This window comes from Atta colombica, unplaced genomic scaffold, assembly GCF_001594045.1.
Source record: "Atta colombica isolate Treedump-2 unplaced genomic scaffold, Acol1.0 scaffold41, whole genome shotgun sequence".
NCBI classification, from domain to species: domain Eukaryota; kingdom Metazoa; phylum Arthropoda; class Insecta; order Hymenoptera; family Formicidae; genus Atta; species Atta colombica.
The window spans coordinates 1,736,202-1,748,524 of NW_017259520.1; the positions used below are offsets into that span (position 1 = coordinate 1,736,202).

The 12,323-nt window shown below is 35.2% G+C and overlaps 1 protein-coding gene across 1 annotated transcript in view; it reads right to left on the minus strand.

Annotated features, from left to right (window-relative positions):
• The window catches only part of LOC108691188 (sestrin homolog), a 177,489-nt gene extending 172,996 nt beyond the window's left edge, over positions 1-4,493 (minus strand). Inside the window, exons 1-3 of the mRNA XM_018198848.1 lie at positions 4,376-4,493; positions 2,796-3,313; positions 8-1,115 (exon numbers count right to left, since the gene is read on the minus strand). Coding sequence (XP_018054337.1) covers positions 8-1,115; positions 2,796-3,049 — 1,362 coding nt within the window. The 5' untranslated portion in view covers positions 3,050-3,313; positions 4,376-4,493. The remainder of the gene's footprint in view (positions 1-7; positions 1,116-2,795; positions 3,314-4,375) is intronic.
• Positions 4,494-12,323: the final 7,830 nt, after the last annotated feature.

The window sequence follows — 12,323 nt, forward strand, 5'->3', positions numbered from 1 at the left end:
CATTTACCTTAACCATCTGGAGGATCTCCGCACACTTGATTCTAACGTTCTGAAAGGGACAATTAACGCTGAGCCTCAGTATCACCGGCAGATGCAATGTCACCAGGCTGAGATACTTGTTAGCTTGTGCTTGTCTGGGTCCGTCCAAAGCGTTACCAAGATTCAGCATCCTGCCGACGTCGCCGGGTGTCACTTCAGGGCTCTCGAGCACCCGGCCACTCTTCGAAGACACGTCTTCGTCCTGCGAGAGCGGCCTTTTGATCTGACCGGCACTAAACTTCCTCTCATCGTTCTTGCGCAAATAGTCTTGCTGCGTCCGGCGAGAATCCTCCGGTATGTCATCATAGACCGCTGTCTCGCGGTTCTCCAAGTTCATATCCTGATGATAGAAAGGTGGTAGATCGTTCTCGTTTTCAAAACCGTCGAGAGTATTAAAGACAACCCCGTCGCTGCGCGCCGCCTCGCTGTCATTGAAAGAGACGTCGTCGTCGGTGCCGGCGTCGTAGTATCGGCGCTGTTCGTGCGTTAGCAGGTCGCCGCTGGCGACAATCTTGGCTCGGCGGTTCAGATTCCGACAGTCGAATGACGCGAGGCCGCTCAGGTTGTCATCGAACTTCGGACTTTTGCCGTACACTCGGGTATCCGCATCAAGCTCGTCATCTTCCAGCTGCTTCTGCTTAGCGCCCTTCACCTTTACGTAATTGTTCTTCGTTCTGCCAGAGCAATAGTCATCGCTTGTCGATCTGTCGCTCGACGATGAACCAGGATGCTTCCTCTCGGTCTCGCCATTCGAGCCGAAGCGCGGGCATCTACCTTCAATATTTGAGAAACTCTTACTACCCTCGTCTGAAGACGTCGAATGACCGGACCTGCAACTCTCGACGCCGTCGCCGCTGGCGTATCGCTCGCGAAATCGCCTTTCGTTTAAAAGACGACCATCCACGCAGTCGAACGAACATTCCGGATTGTTCTCCTCGAGGAACGGAGGTGGATTGTCATTGATGCTTTGCGGAAAGAAGCCTTCCGTCCGAAACGTGTCGTGCAATAGCTGCTGCTGCTGCTGCACACTTCTCGGCGACGATCTCGTCGGCGACCGTTCGATGCTCATATCGTATCTTCAACCAAACATGAATATTATCGATTAGAGGTCAATAACGGGAATATGCACGTGTCTTGCTTATAAATCTTTTGAGGAGACGCTATTTTTCTCATTACTGAAGTCGTAATAGCAGCAATCATTTACAAAGTAATTTGAAATGACCTCGTTCAATGATGAGTTATGAACAATGAAATCAGACGAAGATAAATTACTGCTCGTTTTCATAAAATCACTATTGTAGTTAATAAAATCACTATTCCAGATTTGTCCAAATTTGATAAACAGCAATCATCTCTGATCATCGCGAAACATTTCTTTTTATATGACTTTCTCAATACAATTATTTTTAATTTTGTTCGTTTGATTTCTAACATTATGTAATCTATTATCAACTTTCCCTCAATATTATTTAAAAGTTAGAATCATCCTGCCAGAAATGCTTTGTAATTTTAGTAAGTTGAAACGGAAACAAAGTGTATGAATTTTATAAAAAAAAAAAAAACTGCAGAAAACCAGCGTTTGGTCTTTATAGTTACGCTTAAATATAATACTCTTCCGTGCTTGTTATTAATCCTGATAACGTGCACATTTTAATGAACCGCCGTGATTATTTAAATACCGCATTCGCATCGGATTTTACGTGTTTGCGTGACTGAATGCTGATATTAAATCCAGGACCAATAATTTGCCGAGAGAGAGCATGGAACAAAATGTTTGCTCCGATTAAATATGTTCGCTCAATCGAAATTATGATATGCGAAACGAGATTTTAGGAAGTATTTATTACACAATATACCGCATATATTATTTGTTATTTGATAACCATTAATTGATTAATTGTTAATCAATGGTCCAGGTAATTGATACCGGTAAACAAGCTTGTTTAACAAATTGTATAATTTTAATGCTCTTTAGCGTTATGCCCGTATTCATTCAATAAAACGAAAATAAAATGTTCATCGTAACATATCAATTAAATCTAAACATTTAACAATGTTTCCACAAATGGATAACGGTGTTTAACAACGAATGTTTACATAGTTTCAAGATTAGAGATCACTTTATATAATCATGATTAAAATACTACGATTTAACACTATCCAATCAAATCAATAATTATTATCAACGAGCATATGTAAATTTTTCTTTTAAATTCAATAAAGTTTTCATTGAAATTCAATAAAAAATAAGCAAAAATTAATCAAATTATAATAAGTTAATGTAGGCCGCTATATATAACTAAATAAGGAAAAAAAATAAACAAGGCTCGATCTTGATAATTAATAATTTTTATATGTAAATTCTAAATCATTTTTCAATTATATGAACTGCCCCGCCGGTACTGTCGGACTTGAAATGCAATCGTAAACTAAAGCTGAAACAATATTATAACAATATTAATTAAATCAATCGTCGATTTGATAAAGATTAGCATCTTAAAAATTCGACAGATAGTAAGCGGCGCACAGTATGTAAACTGGAAAATGAAATTAGAATTGACATATAAAAATATTAGGCCAAGATCTAGCCTCGACCGTATCGGTCCTTAACTTACTTATTTGATTACAAATTAATTATCCACTTGCACATCAAATTATCGATTTGATTTAATTATCAATTTGATATAATTATGTCCAAAATTCGCACATTATTTTCATAACCAAATCTCACTACTCTACAATAATAAAACACTCACCTTCCGTCCTGAGAACTGGAAAATTTCCCACTTGCGGTCTTGATGTCCTCGATGTCGCCGGCGTCCTCCCAGCGATTTGGGCTGCTGACGCCACCCAGCCATCCTTCGACGGTGGTCCTGGCCGCGGCCAAGGCGATGTTCCTTGCCGCTTCGTCTCTGGCGCAGAGCGGCGCCAGGAATCTACTGACGAGCTCGACTTCGTCGCCTTTAGTAGAGGCGCCGCTGCCCGACGAATTGCTCGGTTCTCGATACATCTCTCTTTTCTTGTATCGTCGCGCACGTTGTTTTCCTTCTATCCGATCCTTGCAGAATCCTTCTTTCGTCTTTGAAAGCAATCGCACGGAGTATCGAGGCGCCCGGGCGCTCGGCTCGATTCCCAGGATAAACAGTGTGCGATGGACCAGCGGGATATCTACACTTTTCTTCCTTCCAATTCGCCTTTTCTCTTTTTCGCAGAGAGACCTTCGCCTATTTTGCGAGCTCGTCGAGCAATCTTCCCTCGAAACTGTAATCGTCAACTGTAAGAGGAAATAGTACCATCAAAAGACCTGTTTATTTTAATCTCGATTGCAAAGATCGCTCGCACGTGCACTGTTATCAAAGGAGCAAGGTAGGCTAATCCTTCAAATTAAATAATATTTTTTATTTTTAACTTCCATGTATATCAAATATAATGTAAATCATATATATTTCTATGGATAGTTTTAAAGTAAGTGACGTCCTTATTAACATATGCACTTAATAATAAACTAAATTAATAAACTAAATTAATTAAATATAATTTAATACATTTGTTTAAATTAAATTATTTAATTCCATTGTTTTAATTAAATTAACGATATATTGAATAGGAGAAGTGGTGACCTTTAGAAATAATTAAAAATAATTCAAATTGAATGTAATTTGACAATGTGAATTCAACAGTGCGAATCGACTCATTGTTCTGTGTCTACAAGCGAAACGCAACACAAACGAGAACACGGTCAATCGCTAATTACGATTATTCTGTTCGGATAATTTTCTCTTTAATTTAATTCTCTGTATCTCTCAAATCTCTTTTATACGTAATTTTTTACGAAAATAAATATAATCTTTCGTTTCAATCTTGTCCTTATCTGAATTTTTTAAACCGATAATGAAATCGTCGCGATAATCTCTCTATCGAACGAATAGTCATTCTAACATCACGTCTTCGCCGAATCAATCGTTCGACTCGATCGATTGTGTTGGCCGATTAAACGGCACTCCCGATGTTCCCGTTTCCCGAAGTTCTTTCTTTCTCTTAGCAGCAAAGAAAGAAAGGGGGCGAAGGAAAAAAGGAAGGCAGCGTGCGAGAGTAGATCGCGCGCGCGGTACTATCCTCGCGTAATTACGCTCGTTTCGTCGCGTTTCGCCGTGAGAGAATCGGCCGTAAAACTCGTTTCTCGGAGGATTTTACCGAGGCGAGGTGCACCTCGGGATACGTTTCAGGGCGATAGAAAGTAGGCAGGAGGCGTCGGCTGCCGCGTCGAAGCGATCTATCGAGATTCGAGTTCAGGGAGGGCAAACCGATGGGAATAGAGGACGATTCTTTGACGTACCTTCCACAGAGAAAACGATCGACTAAGAGAACGTTTTAGCTTGATCAGATGCGATCGCAATGCGTCTCTCCTCTTCTTTCTTCTATTTCTGTATCCTTTTATATAGTGCTCATCTTTCTCTTTCTTTTCTATCTCTTTTTCTCTTTATTTTACTATCACGGTTTCTATTATCTACAATTTGTTTCTTGCTTTTTTTCTGTATCAACGTAATCAGTAATCACTAACCGAGAATCACATTTTCCTTTACATTATTATCGCATACGTTATTTTGCCGAACTTTTCGCAAAATTTTCTAAATGATTTTCCGAATGATAGTCTACTTTCTTCCAAGGATGTTACTTTAGTCTATGAAGCACCTGAAAGTAAAAGAAAAAAAATTATAAAAAATATGGATAAATTATAAAGAAAATACTTCTAACCGCCATCACGCAGAAAAATATTATTCAATTGCTAAGAAACGTGATTATGGAATTTACTTTCTTTCTTTTAACAATTATCTTTAATAAAGAATATTTTCTTGATAATAATATTGTAATACTTATTACAAATTTTTAAAAAATTCATTAATATATACTAAAAATAAGAATTTTCTTTTAAAGAATATTACAAACTTGATAGAAGAAGCAACTTTATATAATAAGCAAAATGAATTTGTTTTAATAATCTTGATTCAAGTACTAGTTAAACTTATGTAATTATTACACAGAGAGAACAGTTTTTCTGAAGTAAAAATTTAGCTAAATACAGATCTAAAAATAATTTTATTGGACCATTAAAATAATTATGTAGGATGCTCAAACTGATTGCTAGAACGTTAAAACTTTATACAGCATTACTCATTATGCTTGAGATTCCTACGCAATTATTTTGATGATCTAATGAAATTATTTTCAGATGTATACTTACTTACATTTTTAGATACTTCAGCAAAATCGTTTTTATCGTGCAGGATTCAAAATATATTCTTAAAAAATTCGATTTATAAACTTTTACAAAATTTGCGGATATACAGACTTTTGAAATCTTGAAACAAGTAATTATTATTTGCAATATATATTTTTCTGTGTGCAGTAAGACAAAGAAAAATCTTCTCTATAAACAAAATCATTTTCCTTCAACAGATTCTGTCCTCTATAAAACAAACGTGGGTGAAACTCAGAAAGTACTGTTGCATTAAAGTGAAATGATCGACATCGATCAGAGAAAGAGGAAATGAAATTGCACGCGGCAAAAAGACAGATTATGACGCGGCAAAAGCGCACATTTCGCCGAGTGATTCTATCGTGACCGTATTGAACTTCAATTTACCGCCGCATAACGTACCTCGATCGATCTTACGCTCTTACGCCGGATGGATGTAATACGTTAGCGACATAAGAGGCCACCTCTAATAGGGAAACACTTTTCAACGGTACGGTAATAACTGGCAGATTATCGTTCGACTGAGCATTATGCAATGGTAATGCAGTACCCGTAATTCCTGAACCTTGAGGAAATCAGTATTTAACTGTATAATTGACTCTTTCGCAATTACTCACTTTCATCTATAAAATGCACTAACTTCAACATCAATTTAATTTACAATTATTACAAATATATTACAAATACGAAAAATTATTTATGCGGCGTGCGATACTTAATCATATGTGACACGTGTCTGAAATTATAATGGAAGTAAGCAGTTTTTTAGTGCCAAGATTTATAATCCGCTTCGTTAGCATCGCTGAATAACGTCCGATTATTCGAAGTGATCAGCTGACTTAACAGTTTACGAGTAATAATATGCTGAGTGTCCTAATCGCACGTAGGATGTGATAATCTTTCGCGATGCAAGTTAAAAATTGCATCACGACTAATTAATTATTATTTACGGATTACAAGATTGTGCAATTAATCAATATCATAGTTCAGATAGTTTACAATTTGATTGATCGATTGTCATGAGAGAAAGTCTGGGTCAAGGTTCCGAGGTCGCAAGAAATAAGAAAGGTCGCGTCAGGGTAGCAATTTATCGAGGGATCACGAAGGAATAAAATATCGAAAAGAATAATAAGAAATACACTCTTACGTGAATAAGAGAATCAATACGGTAATAATACGTCAGTTAAGCTTGCGATGTAGTAATGTAATATAAAAGATCTATCGTTAATATATATATACAATACAAGTGAGAAAGAAATTCGTTTCGATCTCACGGTGCATTATCGCGATTGCGCAAACACATTCACGTGTTTATTTCATATACGCGCGTTTTCTTATTGCGTAAGTCGTGGAAAAGCCTCGGACGAGTTGTAAATTGTAATACTCGCGGCGATATACCGTTAGAGAATCTCTATGAAAAGAAAAAGGTTTTTAAGATTGTTTCTGTTTTTTTTAAAACTTATGTTCACTTTCTTATTTCCGATATAAAGTTGTTAATTGATTCCTGATTCACCAAGTTCTTTTTTGCTAAATCAATAAATAAGCAGATCAATAACGCGTTACAGTTATCCCTCGCGTATTGCAGAAATAATATGTCGATCAGTTAACGGAATTTTTTTCAAATCTTCCGTCATCCGGGACATATATGTTAATGTGTGATTTTTGCAAACCTGTTATTGCATGATTAATGATGGTCTCAAGGTAACACTTAGGTCAAAATATAACCTACACAGAGTAACACTTTGCATTTAGGTTTTGATATTAACACTGCACTCTTACCGCGATCAGCGGCAGTTGATTATAGCCTTTACCGCAAGACTCAGCGAATCACATACGGGAGACTTTCACAAAAAGTATACTACAAAGTCATTTTTACAACCGGCAATAAATGTAAAATATCACAATTTATGCGAATGGAAAGAATATAATTTTCTAAATTTGATCGCTCAGTTGTACGTATCTTATTTATCTCATTAATAAGTTCATATTTATATGAGAATAATGTTTAAAATATCAGAAAATATAAAGGATATTTTTTTATAAAGATAGAAATTAATATTTATTTATTATTTAGTCTAAAGAAAGCAATTTGAAAGGATTTAAAGTTGTTATTGATTTTTGAAGACTAGTCAATTCCATTTAGTCTGTTTATCAAGTTAGAGTAAAAGTTATACACATATGTATACCTCAAAGATATATATTTAAGCGACTATTATAAAAAAACTCATTCAATATGTACATTCACATACATGTATTCGATATGCACACACGCACACACACACACACACACACACGCACACACACACACACACACACACACACACCATGCGCGCGCGCACGCACACATGTATAAGTGATTTAATTGACATATAATTGCTTTACTTTTATATAATCAAGAAAATAATAGACTTAATCAAAAAATAATCCAAACATCGATAAAAAGCTAAATTAAAAATTAAAAAACGAGATAATATTATTTTTCGAAAACAAAAGATTGTAAATAATAGATTTCGCGCGCTGATAAAAAACAAAAGCCAGTTTAAAACTGCCGATAGTACGATAATAACAGTAATGCATTCCTTTTTGCCACGTAGTGTGTAAAGTAAGAGAATAATTGCAACAATTATTATATTTATCCGAGTAATCGTTCTATTCTTGGAAATTAACAGGAAGCTGCAAGGTAATCGCTTGTCATCAATAATCAGTAATGTAATTTTACTCAAAAACTTATTTATAAAGAAAGAAATTAATAAGATAATTAATGAATTAATAAAATGCTACTTATATTTTTCTTCCATTAACTACTCTGGATGAAAATTCATCAATTCATAATTAAGAACTTTCTTATATTTACTTATAAGGTTGCAAGGTCTAGGACAACTGAACTATTTTAATGTAAAAAAAAATGAAGTTTAATGTTAAATAATCTTATTTAAAAATATAAATTAAATAATCTTATTTAAAAATGTAATAAAATGATAAAATAAATCAAAGCCAAGCAAACTACTGGATATTTAATTAATAATACAAATTTAATATGTCAATTTAAAACTGACTAAACTAACAAAAATGAGACTAACAACGCTGACTAATGATAGCGTGATCTCAGTGTGTTCATTTCTTCGAAAATAATTCCAAATAATTCCCTTCCTTAATTTTGATTCGTCTATCTCCTCACTTTCGTCTCGTTTCGACTCTGTTCTTACGGACGCGCGCGATCTTCGCGACGATCTAAATATTTATAACGCCCAGAAGCCTAAACCCGCCACTCCATGCGCGCGCTTTGTTGAATTATTAATGTCGCGACTGCCGTGCTACCGCATGCCCATGCTCGCGAGTCGCTGTGCATTCACGATATACCGTATACGCTTTGTCTTTCGGGATATAAGGATGGTCAGGGCACGTCGGAGAACGTGTGAGGTGATAAAACGGTCGCACGCGGCGCGATTCGACTCGACTCGCTCAAGCGAATTAAATGGAACGAAACAGAAGCGGATTAACTAAGCGGAATAATAAACACTATTGTAATTTCATATAGAAAGAATTTACCCCGCGTCGTTGAGGAGCATATTTTACGATCACCGAGATGCGTACACGCAGACTTATTTTCACCGCAAGATCATCTTCTCTCTTTGGTAATGACCGCTTATTTGCGAGCCTCGCGACGCCGGCGTCGCAAATGAGATTAACTTGTGAGATGCATACGAGTAATGATGCATTCACGCGCTCTTTCTTTCTAAGATCCACAAGATTATCAGATATACACAGAATAAAGATTTCCCACGTTCTCTCTCATCTATAAATTTTACGATCAATACAATTTTAAGATACAATAATCTTAAAATTGCATAGAAGCGGATCTATTACATATTCTTCAATACAAAACTCACATTCTATTTTTGTTTTTCTTTCTCTTATATTTGCACTCTTTTTCTATATACTGAAAAAAATTGTATACTAAATTTTAATAAATTTATTTGAATAATTCTAAATAGACATTTATTTAGTATCATTAATTTAACTCATTTTTTATTAAATAAATATTTATTTATTGTAACTAAATATTTACTAAGTATTAGTTTTAAAAACATATATATTAAGATTTAATAAAGTAGAATTAATTTTATTCTCGAGTATCATTATCACTGTGATAGGGGATACCGATGCTCGAGAATCAAGTTCAGATCACTGACACTGTCAACATTCTACAGAAAAAAATTTAGTTTCGACAACTACTAAATTGACAATTCTATATAATAATTTCAGTACAGCAATTAGTTTTACAAAGTAATAAAAACTGAAATAGTACTGAATACATATCTTTATAATACTATATTTTTATAGTATTCGATATACTACTTTAGTTCTTATTTAAATTTTAGAGTTGTAATTGTCACAACTATTTTTTTTCTCTTATATATATGTATATATAATCAATAATCAATATTAATCACACAGATCAAAATTGATACTGAGACAGTATTACTGACTATGTAAGGTCCATATTGTACGACCTTCATGAAAAGAAATGCATATTCAGCGTTAACAATGCGAAAAATGATTCACGCTATATGAAAACGGCACCATCAGGATTATTTTCACGAAGCAAACGTACCAACATGCTATGGCCTGGCACCAACGTGCACAGCTCTAAAAACGCGAAGGAGGTAGTGCCTGATACGATAGCGTGTCATCTGTAATCCACGCAAAACCATTCATTTCTTAACACGCGCTGTTTACTTAGTAAAAATAATATATATTTCATATTTTCCAAACAAATTCTACATTTTTTTTTTTTTTATAAAAAGAACCGTTATTTACGTAGATAAGTAATTTTTATCAGGTGTGTGTGTGTACAAGTATACATTTTTGAAAGTCACCTGTCTAGTTCAAATAATATGACTAGATAGCTATGACTCGGCTTTGTCGAAAGACGAGATCGATCGTACGATGATAACACGCCGTACGACAAAAAACTCGCTAAGTACGCAAGACCGTTACGGGCTCGATGCCGCACAGTGGTTAGTGCGCGAATTGCAAAAGCATCGTCGATCCGGTTTTTATGGCTCTGTGACACGCGAGAGGACGCCGATAACATTCGATGAACTCGGAAGAACAAGTAAAAAGCCCTTTTGCTCGCCTCGCAAAATCGCAAACTTTTTCCCGTCGCGACGCGCAGAATCCGGTAATTTTATGATCACTTGGTTTTACACACAAATGACGCGATGCTGCTGCCTGAGAGCTTCCATGATTTTTCTAACTGGATTTGAGTATCCCTACGCCAAACTTGAAGCTTGAAAACTATTTTAAAGAAGAAAATTACAAACTTTTTGCCTGCACTGAATGAGAGAGATCCAGGTTTAAATTCCTGATATTGTGATATTTTGCACGATTACATTTGTTAAAAAAAATATATTTATTAGCTCCAGTAATATTAAGTTACTTGTCAATCTAATTTGTGATATTACGTACTCCAACTTCATTTTCAAGAAACTGTTTCAAGGCCGACAAATAATCGGTGCGCAATTTACTTGAACCGGAAATTGTAAAATTCACACAAAAATATCATTATGGACATTAATTGTAAGACCTTGATCAAATGTATGGCCTTCCTCACTTATTTGTATCAGAAATTTTTGGTTCAATATAAGATATATCTGTAATCAAATTTTGACTTAAAAATCTATATATAGTCGAATATAATTTAAATGAGTAGAATAGATGCTATCATTTTCAATCCTCTGATTTACGTTGCAGGCATGAAATTTGTACATCATCCGCAAAATGGTTGCGGATGCACGTCCGAGTGGTGATGATCCATCTTTATGAATGCAACATTGATTCTCCGATTCGACACTCGAATGGAATAATAAGGTGGCGATGAATATATATGAAGGATCAAAGGCAGCGCAATCATTGAAAAATAGATGAATTATCATATATCAGCTTTTACTTCCATTACTGAAAAAAACCATGTGCATGATCTCTGTTTGACTAACAAGTTCCTGATTTCCAAACAAAAATTAAACAATGTGTACTTTAGAATAACAAATAGTTGTATCCTTAATAGTCTATTTTCATATCTTTTTAATAATAAAAAAATATTAGTACATATGTACTGTTAGACTTAAACAATTGTAATAATTAGGTTAAATTATTTATTAACAATTAAGAGTTTTACACGTTTAACTTTTTATTAATTCTCCGCCAAATGTGGGACTTTGATGATACAGTCAATTTTTTTATTATAAATTCTAATAGATAAATTTAAATCTGTAAAGAATAAAGGAAATACAATCCAAAAACTCGTCATTAAAATGTCACAAATATGTAGGAATTTTTTCAAATTTTAATACAGCCCAGAATAATATAAAAATCTGCATTAAAGTTCGAAATTCTAGATTATGATGAAATGAAAAGTGAAAATCTCATATTATTAACGAAAAGATAACTTTGTTAGAGGAAGTGACTAACTGTAAATTTTTTACGTCTCTTGAAAGCTATGACATTTTTTTCAATAATAATCACAATTTATTTCACGGCCGTTATTCTAATCGTCATCAATCATTCGGAAAGAATCCTCGGGGCTCGCATTCGAAGGCGTTGACCGATCTGTATGTACCCTAAATGCAACGTTGATTCTGTTATCCCGGTCGAACGTTGGCGGCATAACAAGTGAGAGATAGATAATGGTATTATGCGCGGCGAGGAGAGACGAGACGGAAACGAGGCTAGCTCAGCTAGGAGGCCGAGATAGACGCACGTAGCGGGAGGCGGAATACGATCCTGATTGCCAAGGAGAAATCTTGCAGCGTGATCTCGCGGACGCGAGCGAGGCATAATGCGTCTTCGTCGAAGCGAAGGAGAAGAGTACACGGTATTAAATTATAGATATGGCCCAGAATCGTGACCGGTGGCAAGTAACTATTTAAGGAAATTTCGAATATATCATTGATCTCAAAAAGATCTTGTGACTGTAGTTAATTATAACTTTCCAGATGACTAATTCGCACGATAAACTTTCTTT